General features: G+C 40.6%; 1 protein-coding gene across 4 annotated transcripts in view; it reads right to left on the reverse strand.

Moving 5' to 3' along the window:
* The window catches only part of ELMO1 (engulfment and cell motility 1), a 323193-nt gene that overhangs the window by 14668 nt on the left and 285078 nt on the right, over positions 1-23447 (reverse strand). For all 4 annotated transcript variants that reach the window (XM_030008954.2, XM_030008955.2, XM_030008956.2 and 1 more), the window contains 3 exons: positions 14401-14564; positions 8587-8699; positions 460-567 (listed from right to left, as the gene is read on the reverse strand). In XM_030008954.2, coding sequence (XP_029864814.1) covers positions 460-567; positions 8587-8699; positions 14401-14564 — 385 coding nt within the window. The remainder of the gene's footprint in view (positions 1-459; positions 568-8586; positions 8700-14400; positions 14565-23447) is intronic.

Genomic DNA, 23447 nt, shown 5'->3' on the forward strand with positions numbered 1-23447 from the left:
ACTGTTCACAGCAATGTGTCATCTTTAAGTCTACTCTTCACGATAATGAAAAAGACCTCTGCCTGTTATGGATTTCTCCTCCAGTCACTGGACTGTTTGCCACAGAAGAAACATCTGTCTCTGTGGACAGGAATTGCTTCTGAATATGCCCAACTATTTTTATTTGACATTTGCAGTTAGATGAGCAATGAAAATAAACTGTGTTCCTCCCCATGAAAGGCATGACATTTCCAAGCTGAATGAAATTATAAACTCATTGGAGAGCTAAGCTCAGTCCTAATACACACTTGCCAAAACCAGGAGAGCAGTGTTTGAATGCAGGAGGAAATGTCCTCTGCTCTCTATCTCCGTAAGCAGAGCTGTTGATAATGTCCTGCGTTAAGAGAAAACGACTACAAGTTATAAAGAAGAACTAGCATAAAAGAAGCAAAAGTAGCACAATCTTCGTGCATGACTTACATTTATCTTGCAAGGAATCATGGGGGACTTCTCCCTGGGGACTTTCTTCCAAGTCTCCGTAGTGCAAGACCTTGTGATTAGGTGAAAGTCGACAATACCAAAATTTGTCTGTTAAAGTAAACGCATTAAACAAGGTCACTAACATGTCTCCATCAGCGTAGGAGAAAGCTTACTCAAATGAGGCACTACAGGGAAGGACTGCTTTTTTTCTTTCAGAAAGAGGAATGTGTGGGGTCTATGGAAAGTAGAGCTCAGTGGTTTTATTTGATTCAATGAAGCTGGCATTAATCTACCATTTTTTAATTGACTTAGTCACTGGCTCCAAAAATAAACAGTAGCAAGAAACAATTGACTTAGTTTTACATGATATTATATACCCTCATGGACAGAAGACTGGAAAAATAACCACTGCTTCGAGTGGATAACTTTAATGTACTCATAAAAGCTTCATTTTTAGCACCCACTATGTGAAAATTAAGTCCTGCCAGCTGTCTTGTGTGGGACACCCAAAACCTGATACATTTGAAATATCCCATACTTTATGAAAATTATGACTCATGTCTTTTTATAGACATGGGAGAACACCCCCATATTTATGGAGGGACTGGACATAACAAACATGCAAAGATTTAAAAAGCAGACGTTAACTCCCTTGTCCTGCAGATAACTCAGTGCTTTGCATGGTCACAAATTTTACGTGTGACCACGCAAGTCACACTCCAGTTTACATTCTAGCCTTTCCTAGGAGATGTATATTTACATCTCCTCCCAACTCCTGCTTTGCAGGATGTAATTCCCCTTAACATTTTTTCTTAAAATCTGCTCCCACAAAGAACATCAGCTTTGCAGAGCCAGGCCACCACACTGCCTAGCGTGCAAGGGTGGTGCTTGCCAATTCCCCTTCTGAAATGGCAAGAACAAGGTTAGCCTTTCTTGTCAGAGCACTTTCTATTTAATAAATAGATCACATAATGTTAAGCTGTCAAAAACACAATCTTGTTACATCCAAGCTATCAATCTCCAAAAGCTCAAAGCAAGGCTAGATGTTAAAGTGCCAGGGGGCGGGGCAGGGGGGACGGACAGGATGGACACAGACACAGGGGCTTCTCTGGCTCTGTGCTTCTCTTGTTGCTGGCAGCGCTGATGCTGTGCCAAGCAGCAGCCTAAGGGACAGTTTAGAGGAAATGCTAGCGTTGACACAGCCCCGCAGTGCTGCAGTCTCTGGGAGTGAATGGAGCCACAGTTCGGATAAAACATCGGAGGAGCTGTAGAACCACCAGAGTCAGCATATGTGAGCTCGTCTGGGCTGTTAGCAAAGGAAGGACTTCTTGGCTCTGTTAGTAAAATACTGGCTTCATGGACCCAACTCCTTTTTAAAGGACACTGTCTGGTCCCTTGGCCAGCCATTTAAAAAGAAATGCAATAAAACACAGAGAAAGGCAATTCAGCTCTGAATGGCAAAAGTGGGCTTCCGCATGCCCTTTTAAATTTCTTTGTCATGGTGGGTAGAAATGTTTTGGGGGAAAAAACCCACACACTTCAAACCACTTTCTGAGTGTGCAGACCCTTCTACAGAAAGGTTTCAAAAGACCTTGCAAACCACTGACAAAGGCTCAAAACGGCAATGGGAGAGATTCTGGTTATCTACTTCACAGGCAAGCGCAATACTGAAAGAGTTATGGTAGAGAGCCTGAGATTATGATTTTGTGATGCATACAAAACGAGCTGCTGAAATATAAGCATCCTTGGACTGTAAGCAGTACATACAATGTTGCACAGTACAGGGTCAAGAGGAAAAACTCACTTGCAAAGCTTTTGTAGGGATTTGAAACTAGAGCAAGCAGGAACCCTCATTCAGTAGACTCTCACCTGAAGAGCACACACACAGTCAACTCTTTGGACAGTTTGTGTGTTTCAGAAGGATGTGTGTGAAACTTTTCTAGATTTGTACCTTTTACAGGGAACTCTACCAGAACCATATCAAAACCTGATGCTTAAAAAATATACCCTGTTAAATCTGATGGTAGACCATCATGCGCCTTGCCCATCTAAAGAAAAGCCTCTAGTAACTGTAGCAGGAGACTTTCATGTCTAGCTTTAAATGCAACCTCATTGTTTATTAGGCTATACAAAGGAATATACCTTTCCAACTCTAAAATTAAAAAAATAATTATTTCTAATAAAAGCCAACATGGTCTCACTACCTTCTCAATGACCTGGCCAGGAAGATGGTGTAACTGAAAAAAAAATACCATGAATTCCTTTCAATTTAGCACAAATGGGGCTAGTGGTGTTAGCAAGGGTTTGAAAAAGTTTGGCTCTTCAGCCTCCTAGGGGTTATAGTGTTTTGGTAACCCTGGTCCTGTTACAATGCCCTGCTCCAACAATAAAAGAGGGAAAGACCCCTCAGTGAAAATGTCTTACTTCATTTTTAGGAAGGAGTGGTTTTATGGGAAGAAACCCTAGCTCTGAAGGCTTGTGGAGCCTTTTACAGCAATTCCCCATAATCCAAGGTTAATGAAAGAACTAATAGCGATAGACAGTATCTTGAAGCATGTCCGGCACAATTCTCCTGTGGGCTCACTAATAACTGCCATTGTGCCACAGCCTTGCCGTCAAGAGGAAACCCCTTAAATGAAACCTACAAATGGAACTAACGAGGTTCCCTCAGCCGCAGCCACTAAATGACTGCACCAGCCAGGCTAAGGAAGGCCATCAGGACATGAGTGATGGGAAGTAACCCTTGCTTCCACAACCACTTCCGCCTTACCAGCTGGGGTGGTTTTTTTCAGCTGCACATGATGTTACAGTTTATCAGACAATATCCCACTTACGTGAGATCTCAGTGCTTTGGAGAGGAACAATTTTAAACAGGAGGCATGTTATTTTACCATAGTGCAGGTGCTGAACACAATTTTATTACAAAAATAATGCACAAAATAATGCTGCAGTCAAAATAAAAATCATATGAAACTGTGTCCACTGACAAAAAGGGTGAAGAAATTTTAATTACAGAACAGCACATGGGAAGTGGCCAGCATTTACTTTCAGCCATAAATTGATAAAAAAATTACACAGAAGAAAAAGCTCTTTTCTACCATGATTAGAAAGTAGTGCTTATAAAACAAAGAAAAACTACTGTCCAAACCCTCCAGAGCTCTTAAACCCAAGTCCACAGAGTTTAAGTGCCACAAGAGGCTTTAAAGATGGGACAGGCATTTCTCAATAGACCCTGTACTGCACAGCTGGCAGATCTGTCTGTGTGTATGCGCACAGCTGGAGTGGGGCAACTGTCAGTTCAGGAAGGAATGGAGTTTGTTTTGGTTTTAGGCCCAGTCTTATGAATTCGCCTCAAAGCCTAAGTCCCTTCTATGAGCTACAACTCTTATTTTGTATCCAGTGTTACTACACCTGCTCTCTAAAACTCCTCCTCAGCTTAGGGACGGCTGTCGCTAACCGCAGTCTTTAGAGATGATGCGGGCTTGTGATTTCATCGCAATTTTTGGACACTACATCACTTACACTTTCCGGTGAGTCCTTATGTCTTTTAGCTCACTGACCACTGATGCAATCAAATTAAGGTGCTAGAGATTCTTCTCTGGGAAACAGAATTAATCATTCTGGTTTTTAACCTGAAAAGGTTTCAAACAAATTGTTGTGATTTTCAGATAATTGCTAGGGCAGCCAGTGGGTTTAATATATTGCGGCACATTGTTTAAGACTATAGATGAGGTTAAAAACTAAAAAAAATCCCAAATAACAAAATCAGCTACAATTTGGTTAGGAGAGTAATATTCAAAACTGTAACCAAACAGTAGGGCACAGAACATTTTGCTGATGGGCTACGCAGTGCTTGGCCATTCACATAGTGTGTTTCCAAGTGCTTTAATGGCCAATGACTCATATGCCCTTAACAATGCTATCCTAGGTAAAGAAGTGCTGTGGTTACTACAGAAGTGCTCTACAGTTAGAATATGGGGAGAAAATAGCTCAGATATGCACGGACAAAAGTCTGAGAGTATACATTTTATCCCAAGATATATTCCAGATCACTAAAGCAGTTTTTTGTTCAAAGAAAATCTTCCTCATGGATTTAGCAACAGGAACACACTTTTAAATAAATCAGTGAAAACACATGTATTTGTGTAGATTTTAGATATACATGTATTTGTGTAGATTTTAGATATACGTACGTGGACTCACCCTTTTTCTTTCATTGTGTTGCCTTTTTCTAATACAACTGTAGTGACACATTTTCATTCTAACTGGTCTTAACTGCTTAGAGGAAAGCCAGCAAGCCCTGCAAATGACTGGCAAATAATTGACCTGTGGCAATGCTGGAGGCATATTTGGTTAACCGGTTCCTCTCAGCAAGTCACGCACTCACAGAATATTATTTTTTATGGGACTACAGAGGGTGGGATGGAGTAGCAAAGCAAAGAGGCTTGGCAGAAAAAAGACAAAGTGTGGATTCTTGTTCAGGAGTTTGAGTTAGTTATCCTAGCAAGAGATGGAAAACCTGTCTTCACTAGATTTTTTGTTTTAATTTAAGCTGTCCCTTTCCAGGTTACTTCCAGGGTGCCTTGTGTTTTTAATTTAATGGTGTGTATCACCAGGCTTTCCTTCCCTTCCAAAAATTACTGTTCAAGAAACCTCATCTTTGGCTGCAAAACCACTTCAATAACACACAATTTCTCTATAATCTTTATAAAGCTAAAAGGGGAATTTATTTCCAAGAGTGCACCCAGCAACATAAACTACAAATGTACTGGATGACAGCATCAGAAGTATCTATTATCCTCAATAAAATGCCTTTATCTGCTACTTAGCTCTACTGGAAATAATAACTTTTGGGGTTGTAAAGTGCTTTGCAGGCTTTCACTTCAGTCTTCTCCCCTTTCTTTTCGGAATTAACTAAGGAAGGAGAAAGCTGAAGAGGTCTATCTGCCAGCTGATGTCGACGGTCAAGGAACAAAGTGGGGATTTGCTGTTTCATTTCCAACTGATTAGGAAAGCTTAATAAAAACAGGATTTAGTGCTGCAGTTCTCCTATGAAACCTTGCAAGGGAAAGGCCATATATTCTTTGAAAGTGCTAAGGATCCTGCTGGGACAACAATATTTCTGAATTTTGGCTACAGAGAGATCCTGCTGATAGGATAATCCTGTGCCAAAACACAAAAGGCAGAGATCTGACTACAGACACCTCACAGCTTTATCTTCAGCATCCCCCCCAATGAATCACCTGTTGGATTAGAGGCTTTTCAATGCCAAGTATGTATGCATGTATTTCACCTCTTCTCAAAGGGCTGTAAGAGGCTCTGTAAACTCCCTGCTCATTTTTTTTTTTAAGTCAATCTTTTCAGCTTACTGTGACTAACCATGTGTGTCCTACCACATGTTCAAACAACAGTCTTAACAGAAGTTTGCTCTGGAGTCTTTATCAGGAAATAATGCCTGTTAGTTATTTTTTAAATGGGCAATTTAATGCTTTCAGCTTCTCCTGTATGGGGCACGTTCAGGTTCTTCTTGTACAATCTGCAGATTTGCAACATTTTTTCCAGGATTGTCTCAAGGGAAAAAAAGAATCATAGGAAAGGTAAAACAAGCAGTATACATACTAAAGTAAAACTCCTACCTGATCTTACTACTCTTACAAGTAGGTTGCCACATAACAGGCAAATCGTGATGCCTCACAGCACTCCCCATTCCTGTTTCAGGTCCATATCAACCTGGATGGACCACAGCCCTTCGAGGGCCTTGGTAATGCTCCGTGGCAAGTGAATTCAGTTGGAGCAGCGGGCAGGTGATGGGGGTCCTGAACCTCCAGGTAGCACAGGGCACATGTACACAGAGGTGGGTTGGGGGAGAGGAAATGGGGAGGTGGGGTAAGGCTAACAGAAGACACACTCAGGAATGTGGGACTTGTACTATTTTTATCAGGACATTCACAGGAATTGTCTGAAAGCTTGACTGTCCCAATGTTTAGTACCACTAGCTAAACCTCTGGTCCTCCATTCACTTTACTTCATCTCCTAGTTCTTGACATCATGACAGCCCTGCTCTTACAGCTTGCTGTGCCTGGGGTACAGGAGACTCTGAAGGATAAAGGCTGATTTCAAGACAGCTGCTTCTGCTTTGTGCCAGCTGCCACTATTTACTATTTGGACTGTGCCAGGCACTGTACATACCTAAAAAAGGATCCCAATTGAATGGCTTATACACCAAACATACTTGTGTTTACAAACCATGCTTTGCTGCTTCATTAGATTGCACAGCGTTAGAGCTTACTGAGTTTAGTCCTGGTGGCCTCATGCATTATCTTCTGCAACGGTTGTGTCTTCTCCCTCCCTCCCAGGGTATAATTGACACTTCTGTTTCAGGGAATACAGGGAGTCTAAGGTAAAGCACACACAACTCTTAAGGGGATATGGAAACATGCCCTTCTAAATGGGCTTGTATCTGACAAAAAACAATGTATTTTAGAGAAGGTCAAGTTTTTTGAGGCATGGTCACACGTTTTTTTTGTTTCCAAAGAATCATGAACTTTTTTGGCCCTTTATAAATATGATATCAAAGCAATTAATGTGGTGGCCTATACAATTCACTCCAAGGCATGATACATAGAAACCTTCTCAACTGTGGACCAGAAGATTAGGTTGATTTTTTTTTTTTTAAAATATTTTTTTTTAACTTCAACTCCACTCATATAATTTGAACCAATTTATATCCCTTAAAGCTTTTGATCCTATAAATCATGAACTAACAACAGTTTAAGATAAAATAAACAGTCTCTCTTCCTCTTGGAGATCTGCCAAAAGAAGAATGTTTGCCACAAACCCTGCTCCTTCCCTAGAATTTCAGTCATTCGGATTAAGGTTCTGAGAGGAATAAAATAAAGAACCCTCACTACTGATAGCCAAACAAACTATGCATTACTTTAGCTACTTTCACTCCGTGAATATGCTGCTGAAGGGAAAACATGTATCATGCTTCCCTATGAAATCTGTACAGGAAGTCACAGTGGAATATTACTGCTCTTCCCCTAAACTCTGTGCAGTGGGCTTCATTGGTGTTTGTAGGCTTGACAGAAAGGATATAAAGCTGCAACACATTTTTCTGCAACTCAACCCTTTCATAAAGGCTTTGAAATTTTCCAAAATAACCTCCCTACATTAAGGAATATTGCCTCCTTGTTTCTAAGGAAGGAGGCATTGCAGGAATACTTCTCTCTGTGAAGAAAGCAGTTTTCCCCAATTGTTCTGAAGGTCTCGAATATTGATCTTTGTCAGTTCTTACTCTTAGCTTTTGTAACTTTCTAATTTATATTGTATTTACAGTAGAAAACAAATGGCAATCTGCATCCTCACAAAATGAGGGTTTTAAAGGGAAATTTTCGGATACAACTTGTAATTAATCTGCTGAATTTACACTATGGTCCCGTTATTTTGTCCAGAGAAAGAAGCATGCCTCTCTGAGGGGTAAAGAACCGTAGAGAGTTTGACTGTATAAAATTGAGCTGTAAACATAACGCTGAGCAATGACCCATAGGATTGGGAAAATAATCTTCTCATGTCAATCAAGTGTTCATCTGAAGGTACACAAATTACTGATTTAACTGCTTCTAAAAAGTATATTTAAACACCATAATATATTTAATGTATATGGTAATATAAGACAAAACCCAAGGATGGGCAGTACTCGAGGGAGGGGTGCAGAATGAGCTCATCCCATATATAAAGGTGGTCCACGTCTGAGAGATTAAAATTCTGGCTACATGAAGTTTCATGTGCTATTCCTGCAGAGGTAGAGATTTTGTTTTGAGGTGAACAAGAAGCCTGGACACCCAGGCAGAAGTCAAAATACTCAGGTCAGAGTGCAAGACTGCTGCTTGAGATTTTTGTCAAACTTGTTCCAGATGATCTGTGTGATGAAGCCAAAAGCAGTTCCAGGGAAACACAAGAAATCCTACAACAACTCTAACTAGGAGATGCTTTCAGATGCGCCCTGGTAAAAGCAGTCAAGACAGCACTACAACCAAGGATCTTGCCAGTAAAAGTAGTATTCCTCATCTCAACTTTTAGACAAAAGTGACAATAAAAAGCCAGACTAGGCAGTCTGAGCTGTACCTTGTCGACGTCGACTGTTGAGTTTCCTAAAGCAGGTGCCCTCCACAAGTCGATTGAGACGTTGCTGCTTAATCAGTTCTAAGATCTCAGGCTGAATCTTCTCTTTTAGTTCCCTTGGGAAGACAGAAAGTAGGCACTTGTCAAATTCAATCAAAGACCATCCTCTTTCCTCTGAGACAGAGTCTCACAAGACGTTTCTGCAAGGAGTTTGAAGGGGACAAGAGTCACAGCAGGCCTAGGTCAGAATATAGTCTGCTCCAGTAAAAAGCCCTTTTTCTTATAACAAAGAACGGGAGTCAGGATATCTCTGTTGTAGACATCTCCCTGCTACGACATCAGTGTACGACTCAGGCAAGTCACTTATTTGTTTCTTACTTTACTCATCTAAAACAAGGTTTTTCTGCGGCAAATAATGCTCTTTCATTGTAGGAGCACTGCGAAGCTTATTTGAGGGTCTGTCACCTTTCGTTGCACAATCATCTGCTGGTATACTTTACTAGCACTATTATTTAGGACAACACAAGAAGGCTAAAACACATTTTGAAACAACGATGAAAACAACGATGAAAACCAGCAAGCAATGCCAATGAGCTAAAATAATGACCAGTGCTATTTGCTTGCTCTTAATTCCATGCCATTCAATTAATTCATTATTATCAGAATTTTGTGGAAGACTAACCCATGACTAGGGATTGCTCAAGGATCAAACTTCACCTTTGCCCAGGAGTGCAGAAACCTGCAGCACATTTAGAAATAATATTATATATCCTTCAGAAAATCCATTTTCTACATCCTACTTTGATAAGAGTTCAACATGTCAAGAACTAGGCAGAAAACGTATGCACATAGCATTTGAAGTTTGATTTCATACACCATCACATGGATTCACAGATGTCTGAATTCATCAGTTATATCCTCACTTAGGTTCATTAAGAATACATAAAAGACAGGTTTAAACATCAACTCGACAGCAAGCCTAGTAAGATTAAAAAATAACTGAATGTGTAGAGGATTTATAAAATATGAAGTGTGTCAGAACCATAATTTTGCATTGCTGTGTAAATTAGGTAATACCAAAAATCATTCTGTCTGGCAGTATGTTCCAGCAATAGTCATCAAAAGGAAGCAAAGCTGTGGTATCCCATAGAGACAACAAAAATTTCTCTCCTCTTGAAAACTTAGGGAACCCAGTCTCTGCTGATTTCCACATTCATTTGGATCCTATACCTTTGATCTGCCAGACCCCCACTGAAATCACTGGAAATCCTCTCTAGAAAGATCAGGCCTTTAAACAAAACTGCCATCTTTCTCCCAGGTATTAACAAAATGGTTTGGGTTCTTGATGCATAAACCACTGCATATTTACAAGCTGTGAAAATCTAGGTGGTCAAAAATCAAGGAAGCATTGTAACTATAGAAAGAGGCCACCTTTTAGAAATATATTATTAGTCCTTTAGGAAAATTTTCAAGCACTGTTGTTTTCTCATTGGGAACTAAGATATGAATATGCTGAATGATTAAATACTCTGATTAGAAGAATTTTGTGCTTGAATAAATGTCTCGCCTTTACTGATCTGATGAGCTTCCCCATTCCTCAGGTAAAAGCTGGGAGGAGGGGCTGAGGATAACAGTGTTAAAATACAGTGTGGATTACTCAGCAGTCCAGGCTGCAGACTAAATCTCCAGCTGGCCTGATTTCAAACATTCAAGATTGGTATAAACAACAGTTTGATATTTAGGTAGTTTGATATGTAGGTAGTTTAATTCAGAAATTGGATGGTTATAATTAAATAGGTGTTAAAGATATCATAACATCATAGTTGTAAGACACTACTTAAAAAACAAAAATGAGTGCGTCACCCAGCACTTTAACATCTGACTGTTCGCTTACAGCATTCCCTCTTCTGTCCTCTAAAGCCCCATCTGCCCTTTACAAACCAGAGGAAGAGAAAGATTTTTAACCAATCCAAAAATAAACAGGTAATCCTCTCTGAAGTGCTTCACTGTCCAAGGCAGACTTTCCATAGGAGGAAAGGAGGTAGGAAAGAAGGGACACCTTCCTCCTCTTTGCTGATGTGCTGGAGTCCCTCTACACACGTGCATATATTTGCTCTCACAACCATGAAGCTCAGAGGTAGTACTCTCTTCTGGTTTACAGTCCCCAAACTTGAACACACAGAGGTTGCGGAGACAACTCATTACTCCACAGAGAAACAGTCTTCACTGACTTTGGACTTTAGTGACACCCCATAAGTCCATCCATCCTTTGCCATGGTCACCCGCACTTACTGTCCTCAGCAGCTCATGCCAACACATGGTTACTCTGACTTGTATGGTTTTCAGCTATTTTTCAGATACCATGACTCCAGATACATTTTTGCAAGGTGATCCTGCCACATAGTGCTCCTCACTGTCAAGGTTTCAGTTCCACCACTTCAAGGTGAGAGAAATGGAGCAGAAAAATCAAACCCCGGCACACAGTTAAACAAAAGATGTGCTGCTTTGAATCTTTATATTTCCTTCAGAAAGCCACCTGAAGGCAAGGGAGTTCAGTTCCTCAGGGTCAGTGTCTAAAGACAGGAGGCTTAGGAAAAAAAAAATCTCTGTATAAGAAATAGGTCCTCCTGACTAATTTTAAAATCAAACAGGAACGATGAGCTAAAGGAAGAACATAAATGCAAATATGTTTTGTGACAATTTTATTTATTGTCCTTCAGATGACATTGGCTTAACAGTTTGTGCCTTGCAAAGAGAGAGAGAACAAACTCAGAAAGTCTAAGGAGACAGCAGCTTTAAAAATTGCTATTAGTTCCCTACTGTGTTCCTGTCATGTAAGAATGGGAAAAGTTAGTGGGCTGGTAAGACAGAAGGGTTGAGGGAACCACACAGTAATATATATGATCGCTAATTTTCTGATCTCACTGCTCTTGGCACTATAGGCCATACTGACGTCAGTTACTTGCTTTTAAAATAACAGACCTGAATTCGGCAAATCTGAAAATGATTAGAAATTCTTTTTAAATTATTCAAATTGTATTAGTTTTTCTTCAGCACCACTTATATCTGTCCCAAGCTTTTACCTTTCCAGCTTATAGTTAAGACTCTTTCTTGGTAGCTGTTTTTCTTCCACGATGGGGCATATTACAGACATTTAAATCCTTACAACACAACAGAAGAGTTATCCCAGAACTGCTTTCATTTGTTTTGTCCTTCTATCTTTCTGGCTTGTAGCTATGCCCTCTCCTAATCACTTCGCACATTCAGAGCAGGCGTTTGTGACTCTTTCTAACACTGCAGAGAACTCTGTAAGATAAAAAGCCAAAAAGCATTCACATCCTTCCCTCTATTTCCCTGTATGTTGCAGATTTTCACACAGATGTTACTTAGCAATGGCTCCCTAGCTGACATCAACTCTCCTTTAACCAGCAAGCTTCCACTTGGACTTCAGATCTTTATCCAGTATTAACCCATCTCTGTTGCCATTTAATGTGTCAAGGAGACCTCTGGTCCTCTACAGGCCCACAGGATTCCTAGACACCTTCTTCTACAGCTATTCAAAATGAACCAGTGATACTTTATCATTTTGTTGTGGAATGGCAGTTTGGATAATCAATAATGATCCCAGAATCTTAAAAGGATTCTGTTCTGAAATTGAAAAAACTTAAATCTCATGTGATACAACAATGCTCATATAAAAGAAACAATCTGTGCTAAACAAGGTTGTTGTAGTTACAAGGATCTAAGGAAAAACTTTCCAGCTTACATTCAAATCCAACTTAACTGAAGCTTCTCTCATCCAGCAGCTTGAAAATTTAAAACTTCAGTGCTTTACAGAATGAACAGCATTCACGTTCAAGGCAGGAAAAACCATCATCTGATTGCCATATTCTCATGCAGAATTAAACAAGGCCTGCCGACTTTACATTCACCGTTGCGCACAAATTCTTTTAGCATATCTGCAAGGCTTTAAAATATACAGCACAGCCACGATTGCTCTCTTCATTCACAGTCTCTTTCCCTACAATGAGGCCATGATTCTGTACTTCTATCAATTGTGCCATCTATGCAATTTGAGAGAGTTCAGTACAGGGAATCGAATCAAAGGGGAAAATGAAAGAAGCGTTTCTTTTCACAGTCAAGAATAAGTGATCATGGGTGCAATCAAAATGCAAATGCATAGAGTTAAATCTCTGCAAATGCAGTTGTGATTGCTTAAACACCTTATCGATTTACTTAGCCTTTATAGCCTTTAGACTTAGCCTTTGTCCTGAATCTGAAATGAGACTCTGGTAACACTTCAGTTGCTTTTAACTATTTGTATTGGCTGTTTCACTCATTCCATGATGGGGAAGAAGACTCCGCACTGTGGCAGCAACTAGCCAGAGTGAGACTGGAAATAAAGAGCTTGCAGAGGGCACCGGCAAGTTTCATCAGACTAGGTGATAGTGCAAGAGAATATAAACAGTTGGCCTGGATCATACTTCAACAGTTGACTCATAGGGAAAGCAGGGAAAACGAGTAGCTTTGGTGACAAGCTTAGCAGTACTGAGCGGCTTTGAACCACTAAACATTGCAGGGGATTGGCAGGGGATTTCTGAGCAGTGTAATGATGCAAAACTGACTGGAACCATTTGTAGCTTTTTAATTGATGCATTACTATGAGTGACATCAGTTCTAATTGGCCATTAGGTCCTACCTTCTAATACACTGAAAACATAAAAGAAGCATTCCCCCTTTGATCCACATTGGTATGATCAAAATTTAAGTGTGTAATTCTACTTAACTTATGCTTCCGCTGTTGCCCTGCTGCCCCTAGAAGAATGTGTCCCCAGAGCTTGTATTTAGGTATTTGTATCCTTTAGAAACAAATCAAAATGAACATCCTGCCTCTGAATCCTGAAATGCTCTGGTCCAAACCCTTCTCTATACATTTGTTTTGAAAAGATTTGGAAAATCACAAGCTGTTCCACTTGAAACGGGATCAGGATTTCATGACATTTCAGCTGATGCTTCTGGAATCCTCACCATTTCTCTGCTGATCTCAGAAGGTTCCTGCTATTCTCAGCACATCATTTGTGCACCACAGAGTCTGCATCTGTCCTGTGCCATCAGTTCAGCCACAAGCCCAGATATGGTCCAGAGCCAAGTATGGCCTCCATTTTTCATATAACAGAACAAAGGGTATTCTGAGAAACAGGAAGGAGCTATGGTGGCGATATTAGCATTTGATACTTTGCAGTAAACAACAAGGAAATGAGAATCCCATTGGCTAGCCACCAGAATGTTATCATTTACATGTAAGTAACTGCTTGTCATTAACACCAAAAATAATGCCATAAAGAGTCATACACAACACCACTCTTTCGTGGAGCTGGTGTGTATTGGCTCCTCCTCTTCTGGGCTTCTCCCTGTCTCACTCAGGGAAGTAACATCTGGAATTTTTAAAGGCCCTTGGACAGAAGACAAAGTTGTGGTGTTTTTTTTTTTTTCTTTTTAAAAAGCCACTACCAGCACCAAAACCAGACTCACTATCATGCGAAGCTAGGAAATGTCAAAGCATTGTTTCATACAAATAAGCCATGTGAGACCCTGTAGGGATTTGCTGAATCTGGTTCAACTGAACTCAAAGAAAAAGTTATGATTCCCAGCAGAAGAAAACATAATGCACTTCAAGCAGATGCCGCACTACTGCTTTTGAACGTGGCTCCCTGGACAGCTTTCCTCCTTGGGTTGCCACAGAAGAGCTCACAAATGTCATTCACATTTGTTAATCCTTCCATGCAAAAACGAGTGGGGAGAGAAGACAGTACTTACAGAATCGGACGAGACTGGAAATCTTCCTGGTTCATTCTTTCAGACTGGCGTATTTTCAGTATTTCTGTGTAACTGAGATTCTGAAGTTTGCTCTTGAACTGATCCAGAGAGCTAGGCTTGGTAGTGAGCGCTCTCATTATCTGTTCTTTCACTACCTGCATTACCTGCAGTTGACAAGGAAAGAAAAAGAAAACCTGTGTTAACACTTTCTGCGTTTTTGTTTCAAATCTTATTGTGGGTCACAGTAAGGTTTCTAGGTAAAGAAGATGATTAGTACTATGTGGTCTCATGACAATTTTTCAGTAGCATAACCAGAAAACAAGCCAACTTCTGACAGGGCATCACAGCTTACAGCAAAAGCTCATCTGCTCTGTAACAAGAAAATTTGGGGGGGGGGGGGCATTGGTGGGGAGGGTGTCATTTATTGCTTTGCTGTCTCCCTAGACAGCTAAATTACAATTGCTGGTTACAGGATTTTAAGTCCTGCTCTGTCCGCAGTTTTTGTGCCCATGGCAGCCGTAGAGTGACTCTTCCACATTCTGAGCTGAGATGATGCTCCCGTCATGTCGGGGACAGGCACACATATACCACCAGACTCGTAACAGCAGAAAAAAGCTGTGAAGTCCTAAAGAGCAGACTGAGAGCGCAGATGCACATCCTGACTTCTGCCAGCTCAGTCCAGGTGAAGTGCACAAGCTACAGAGGCCCGTCTAACTGCTCACAAGAGAGAAGGCAGAGAGTTTTTCAGGTCTTACAGCTCTCCTGCTGGGTCTTGCAGCTGCTCTCCTGACCAGAAGGCAGTGGCACAAAGCTGCAAACTGTGGCCTGTTACTTCCCTTATTCCTTATGCCCAGAGGTGATGGGCACACACTGAAACACACACTGAAACACAGGAGGTTCCCTCTGAACATCAGAAAATGCTTTTTCACTGTGAGGGTGACCAGGGAGGTTGTGGAGCCTCCATCCTTGGAGACACTCAAAAGTCATCTGGACATGGTCCTGGGCAGCTGGCTCTAGGTGGCCCTGCTTGAGCAGGGGGGCTGGACCAGATGACCTTCAGAGGTCCCTGCCAACCTCAACCATGCTGTGATTCTGTGAGAGCCTTACACTGCAGGCACATTATGGCCATACACAGTGAAGGAAAGAGAACTTGCTAAAAGAGACCATTAGTCAGGGGAGAGAGATCAATTTGCCAAGGATATTACCGGATTGCTTTTGAAGCAATGCCATAAAGTATGCAAACCAAAAAATGAGAGTGAAGGATAGCTGGGCAACAGCTATCTGCATATTAATTATTTTATCAGGAGAAAACTGCTGAGACACAGTTAACTAAGGGGAATTGCTTGGCTCTAGTTCAAATAAATATATATCACAGATTACTATCTGTCTCTCCACACTCATTTCCTTGGTGCTGGTGCAAATCACACATTTTGAAATATTTATCTGATGCTGTGCTTAAGTTGGCTGAAAAAGCAGTTTATTGGACTTAGAAAGGCCCATCCCACCCAAATCCAACAGCTAAAAAAGAGTAGGAAATGGTAACACCCCCCTCGTATCAAAGCAGGTGTGACAGAAATTAACAGCTACACAAACAGAGGTCAAAAGCGTTTTCTGCACTGTTAGTTTTCCTTTGTTCTTTCATCTTTACCATGTATCTTAAAACAGAAGCTCAGCCCCCCAGAGGTTCCCTAATCATTCTGAAAATTTCTCTTTTCACATGAATATTTCATTGCTTCACATGTGTTGCCTCAGTCTTCTAACTCATTTTCTGCACTATGTTTTCTATTTTTGCTTCCTGAGATGTAACTTCATTCTCAGATGTGAATTAAGCACTCATTTTAGCTGTGTCCAGCAGGTGAAACTAAGCAATTAAAGAACTGAAGATAATCTCCTTCCTTACTACAGGGACTACATCCATCCCAGAGATCTACTTCAAGAAGAGCAAGATGCTTCTCTCAAAGGTGTTGGCTCAGGTGGGCAGCAAATGCCTTTGCCACATTTCCAACCCCCTGGACGAGGCAGCCTACCTACGCTCACTTGGCTGGGGCCTTGCTTTGAATGCATCCTTGCAGTTAAGATCCTACTCTTGGTACATCTTGCAAACCTGGGCCAGCAAAGCTGAGCTCCACTCCATCCACTCCTACAAATCTAATAGGTACGTTGCTATGTATTTGAAGAAGTCTTCTAAAACTTAGATTGATGGTAAAAAGCAACGTTGAATTCTGTACTCTACACCTGCATACTCTTCATTTCATATACAGAAGTATTTGGTTTTAAATGGTGGCCATGTGCAGCTAAATCCCTCTGAAGAGTTACTTAGCTGGTCTGCCAGTGGGAATTGGCTACTTCCCCACCTGAAAGATGGAACTCCTGACTGCCATCCGATGGCTTAGAGGGATTAACGCCTCCCTGACTGCATTCAGAGCATGCTCATTAGACCGCACCAATCCAAATAAGAAATGTGCTGTCACACCTTGGAAATGACAAACTAGAAGGTCAAACAACTGTAACACCTGAAGGTCAATGGATCGTGCCCAACAAGGCAAGTGGCATACTCCTGCTGATTTCACTGGGTCTTGGTTTAATACCTAAATGGGATTAGGAAATGTAATGAAGGAAATGTCCTCCAAGGAATAGTGGGAAAAAATGAAGTAGAAAATCCCAGTGACAAGATGGATATTTAAAAATATCTTCTGTCTTCCTCTTTCTGCCTTCTTGACAATGACTACTTATTGCTGCTAACTAATTTTAATTTATATTTTATATATTTATATATTATTAATTAGGACTAATTATTATTAACTACCAGGAATGGAGAAGAGGGGAGAGACCGGAAACTAACCTTGCCCACTGAAAATGTCTTCAGCTATTGGTACATCCTAACGTTACTGACCAGGCTCCCAATGAACTGGGCTTAACTTCTCACCCTCACAGAGAATGTGACTTTCAGCCACTGGCTTCACTTCTGCTTTCTCAGGCCCGCTGAGAAGTTGCACCAGACTACTTTGTTACGTGTGGTTTTAGAGCCAGCCTGCAGTCATCATTTCTGTGGTATCATGCAAAAGAAGTATGCAAAACCAGGTAGCTTAATTCAAACATGTAAGCCCCATTGCCGCTCATGGGATCAAATTCCCTGGCCATTAGAAAGCAACAAATTACTGCAATTGCAAACAAACAGGTATAGTATAACTGCTAAATTAACCATACTGCACTGCTATATTAACTATCACTACCATATCACCTTGATTTTTCAGCACTAAACTGGATTTGCAAGCAAATGTAGTCCTGCAATTGCTTATGCCTGCATGCAATTCCAGTTTCATGCATTCATGCAAATATCTGTACAGATCTGTTTTTTTGTTGCTTACATATAGATTTAGTTTCCTAAATTCAGGCACTCGCACTGGGGAAACTGCCTCTATGAGTAGTTTTTCCCATAAAATAAATGGACAAACAAATAAATAAATACTGTATTTTAGAGAGTTGCATGTATGTGGATTTTCTTTTCAGTCTGATCTCTGAACTGTCCATATGAAGCAGCACTTATTCTTGGCTAAACAATGCAAAGGAGGTTCAAATTCAGTAGACTTAGGGAGCTGTCATTTATGCTTAGTTGCAAAATCCTGCATGAACCCTTGTCTCCCTTCTCTGGTACTCACTGTTGTGGTTAACATGCAAACAATGCAAATTCCTCTTCTTCACTATGATCTGGAAAGTTATTCACAGGATATCATCAAAGAGCTCATTGGTTTAGAGGCTCCCGAGACAGAAGGCGGGAAGCATATGCCCCAGGCCTAGCACATAAGGGGGTGATCACTTGCCTCGTAATGTTTATAGCCAACGCTATTTAACTAGCTGGCCAAAATGTCAAAGCTGCTGATTGCATTGAGTCTCCTGAGCATTTGGGAATCACTGCCAAGAACTTTTAATCTGTTCAATTTCCAAAACTGAGTTGCCAGCCGTTGATTACTGCTGTCTGAGAGACAGCATCAATCCTTCCTCCCTATGTGTCTGACCTTACAATGAAATTAAAGGTAGCCTCTACTCAATGTGATTGTACATAAACCCTTTAGACAGTTGTTTTAATTACATTATGCTTTGTTACTCTTACTTAGAAATGAGTGTTTCGGAGGGCACATTTGCTTTAAATCATGTGCTTTTTATCTGACGACCTCTTGTATGGTAAGAGAATCCCGAGTTCTGCATTACGACTAAGTGAGGTAAATTCACTGAACGCATGAAGAGAAAAACAGTAGGAAAAAAAAGAATACTTTTTTTTCATTTAATCACAGGAGCTTATTCCCCATATTTTGTATCCATCTAATGTGTCTTACATTTCTACAGTCAGTATCACCATAACATTAAATTATGTATTTTTCGTTAAGCTGTTTTAGTCTAGCTTTGTGTTTAGCTTATTTGACCTCATCTCTGTCATATCACATTCTGACTACTTTGCCTTTCCAACATTTACCCCCTCTTTTATTCTTCCTTCCCTCTCTTGCCATGACAACTTTTGCCCATGCAAATAAAGTCTCTTCCTCTCAGGATGGAGCAGAGGTCTGAATACTTGGGCTCTATAAGGGGACAAAATAAAAAGAGAGAAGCTGTCAGTGTCAGAAAGAGGAGTTTATCAGCGCCAAACTCTACAGCAACCTTCCCACTGACCACATTTCAGTGGCTTGTTTGTAACTACGGAAGGCACAAACCTCTCTACTCTACTTACCCCATACCAATGCAAAGTTTATCCTTGGCACTGACTGGAGAAGACAGGCTGCCATCTCAGACACCTACCATGGCCTGCGAGCTTCTGGAAATTTAAGTCTGAGCCTTCCACTCACCAGATACACTCTTTCTACAAACTCACAGCATCAATCTTCGCAGAAACTTCCCCCAGAACAGTCTGAAGGTCTGGATGTTCAGGACAACCTGTCTGTGGAGCACCAGACAGATGAACCGTTCTCATCATTTCCCCACAGTATCAGTGTTTCTCTTGAATATGCATGTCCTTTCACATATAACGACCCTCTCACAGCAGCAAGAACACATCCAGAGACCATCACAGAAGCCACTAAGTTGCACCTCTAGTATCTTGGGGCACACGTTACACTGATTGCTGCTTCGTGACTAACTCACAGGGTTGTGTGTGTCAGTATGTTATGCTGACTGATTGCCATTAATCTTGACAATCCACCTTTCTTCTGCACAAACAAGACTTAGGTATAAATTCTGAGCCCACGTTACAGTGATGTGCTCAGCTCAGTGCTCTCCTAATTTGGCTCAACATTAGCAAGTACTGCAAGACATGATTCCCCTACCTCATTGCAGCATATGATAAAAGAGCAGCTATATCCAGACACACCCCCTCTACAACCAGACTTGAAGCATCTGAGATGAGAGAAGTTTTAAGGCTTCATTCACTAGCTTTTCCACATGACCATTCAAAAATCAACAAGCAGAAAACTGGAGGAAAGACATTTCTTTGCAAATTGGTTGTCAAGAATTCATACCTAGTTTCCTTCCTATCTAAATGTTTCCCAAAAGAAGCAGCTTGGTTTATATAGGGTAAAAAATGAAGGAGAAAACATCATCTGGTGGTTGAGATCCAGTTTGATCATTTCAGTCACAAAGGGACTTTCTTCAGTTAAATTCACAGAGCAGGCAAAAATAAGGTTGAAGAATGAAATGGCCAAATCATTCTTAACGAACTGCATTTACTGACAAAGGAGGCCATAAAGAAAATCTAATTCTGAAGGGAAAGGAAATGACTTCAGTTTACAAGCCACCTGTCAACTCCTTTAATGAAAACTTTACATGTTTAATGTGTACACCAGGTAATTCAAGACAATTTTTTAGACTGTTCCAAAGGATAAATTGTCTTAACTAGATCAATGGTTATATTTTCAGAGTACTCAGAATAGTCATCCTGAGAGACTTCAAGGTCCTTTCAAGATAATTTAATGCTGTTTCCCGCCCCCCCCACATCTCTACATATTGCAGTCTGTGAATTCACTACACTAGTCTCTCAGTGACAGCCTGTACCAAGCTTCCACTCCATATTACTTTAGAATATTAATCCAAACATGCCATCCTACACAAGCAAATTTAAACTCAGTCCTGGCACAATCTAACCATTGATGAGAGACTCCAAAATTCCAGACCATTTCTTCTATTACTGTCTGTGTACTCTGGAATTACAAAAAACCCCCAGTTTTCAATCTTCTTAACTATTCCAGAACACAAGGACAGTTACTGTAGCTGGCGATAAAGAGGCAACTCTAAGCCGTCTGGATGTACATAGCCACAGGAATAATTAAGTTGATTCATTTTCAGGCAGCAGGATGAGAAAGCAGCTGTCAGAGGATTTAGCAGGTATAAGCTCTGACACATTTTATCTCTTCATTTTCTGCAGAATTTAAAACCCATTGCAAAAAAAGTTTGTGTTGCTGGGGTTTTGGCTTTCTTTTTTCTTTTTTTTTTTTAAACTTTTTTGCTTGTGGTTATATTTTTCCAGTATCAACCAAGAAATCTTTCAGTCTGCAGAGAAGAGACTTGAAACACTGTGATGGGTTTGATCAAGCTGAGCAGTCTGTTGCCATGTGGTATCAGTATCAATATCATTATCCAGTTTAGCAGTGACTATCATTTTGCAAGAATACCTAGCATGAAAAAATGAACACAACTAGCAGATGTCACAATGGAGCTGAGAGGTAGGAGATGTGACAGGAGTTCCACACAAGGTGTTTAAAAGGTCTATAGCAGGTGTCTGAAAGCTTAAATGCTGTAGTAATAGATCTCTTCAATGTGAAACCTTGTTCAGAGCCTCAGGACCCAAATAATAAATTGCCTGCCCTCTGGTGAGGAAAAGAGGGAAGAGAACCTGAAGGAGCCTGACCTTGCACCGGATCCTGAGATCCAGAAGGTCGAGTGGTGAAGAAAGAAAAGCCTGAATATGAAGTGAGGCCCACAACTGTTTTACATTTCAGAGAAGTTCTTGATTTTTTTTCAGCTTTTTATGTTCCCTTGACTAATGAATCACAGGTGTGGGAAACCAGACTGAAATCACACATGGTTCCTGGGAGCTGATGGGCTGAGACTGTTGTTAATCCAAGACTATGAGAGAGGGAATAGAGGATTCATTACTTTATTGTAAGAAGGGAGGAATAACAGCCCCAGGGCCATGAGCAAAAGACTAGTGAACACCATGAAACAAGGTGTGAAAGGGAGGCTGAGAAAAAGCAAGGAAGGGGTCTGAGGAGTGACTACATCTGAAGAAGCTGATATAAAAAAGTTCAGATCCCTGCAAAAGATTCCTGGCTCGTCCTACTATTGGATGTGAGCATTTTGTAAATTGTGTTCAGTGGAAAATGATCACTAATTGCTGCACTCTGTTACAATAGAACCCTGGGCTATGCCACCTCTGCAGGAAGAGCCTGTGGCCACAGCTTGACTTGGCACTTTCCAAAGAAACTCCCAGAATTCTCTTAGCTGCACTGATTATTTTTCCCTTGGACACATAGATCCCAATGGAGAACCACTGCACCAAGGAGGCCTCCAGTTCTTTTTTAACATTACTATTTATTTGTTCAATTAAAACCAGGAACAGTGCCAGAGGCTTTGGCAGGGAGCAAAAAGCAGCTTGAACTTGATTGAGAAAAAGAGAAAAGGCTACCAAAAAATTCCACTGAAGTATAATATGGCTAAAGGGATGGGCAAGAAGATGATTTTGACAATGAATGTTAACAGACTGGAGTAGACAAAGCAAAATGGAGGCAGCTAGTAGGAAAGGTGTTATAAACATGGAAAAGTGACCAGAGCAGGAACAGAGGTTTCAGCAGGAAGTATCAGCATGTGGAGGAAGGCATCTGTTTGATGACTTGCAATAAAATAAATGAATGGGTGGAAAAGTTTGAAGGAAGAAAAGAGAGGCTCTGATAGACGTTGTATTTCAATGGAAAATGAAGGCTGAAGGAAAAGAAGAAATGAGATTTTGTTAGAAGATCAGTTAAAAGGAAATAGTAAAAGGAAGGGCAAAATTTGGGGGAAATTATATATTTATAAAATTATGGCTCAGGAAGCAGTTGACTGAAGGGAAACCTTCCTTAAGGACTGGACTGAGGAAGTTGAGGGTAAAATTGATAGTAGTAGAAAGGGAAGTGAACAGCAGTCCTTTACAAACTTGAAATGCATGTGGATTTAGAATCACTATCAAAATACATGTAAACACTGTCCATAAAGTCTTCAACCATTTTGGTAAAAGACAATGTGAAAGCAGTCCACTGGCTTCTTGCAGGGCTAAAACCAGATGCTACCCTCAGATCCAAGGGTTCCATTCAAAACAATGCTAACCTAAACACACAAGTCAAATACCACTTATTTGGGTTGTACTGGGCTGAAACAGGACTGACTGATAGACAGGAAACCTCTTCTGCATATTTAATATTTGCAGAATACTATTTGCATCAGAAATAAGGAATACATTTCTTTCCTGTTTGTGCTTTGTGCCTTGAGGTAAGCAAAGCAAGAAATAAGCGCTGTGTGACAAAGTGTTTCTGCCCCAGTAAAATGATGTGCAAAGTTAATATGACAGTTTTTGTAAACTTCCTTGTTAGTTAATTGAAGTCTTACGTCAGCCAACATTACGTTATTTTCCCCCAATGTCTGACAATCTCTTCTGGCAAAATAAAACATGCAGAAAATCATTTGTGGGTGGCATTTAATCCAGGGCTTTTCACAGGCAAAATGTACTGATGTTCTCAAACAAAATTTTAAGTGAGGGAGGGGGGGAAATGAGGAGATATTTATATCCTTAGTCATATACCAATGCCAATGTAATAATTAACATGTCAAATAACACGCTTGTGAATTCTAAAGGAAAATCATACAAGAGTTACCCATGATTAGGAACATACATTTGGGTGCTGCTTCCCTTAAAATACACAGTTACATTAAATGGCATACACTAAAGGAAAATTAACTGTAATATATTGGCAAACCGTTGGTTCTACGGAAGAAAAGCAAGGACAAGATTCTAATAGGTAGTTTTTCCC

This window comes from Aquila chrysaetos, chromosome 3, assembly GCF_900496995.4.
Source record: "Aquila chrysaetos chrysaetos chromosome 3, bAquChr1.4, whole genome shotgun sequence".
Taxonomy (NCBI): Eukaryota; Metazoa; Chordata; class Aves; order Accipitriformes; family Accipitridae; genus Aquila; species Aquila chrysaetos.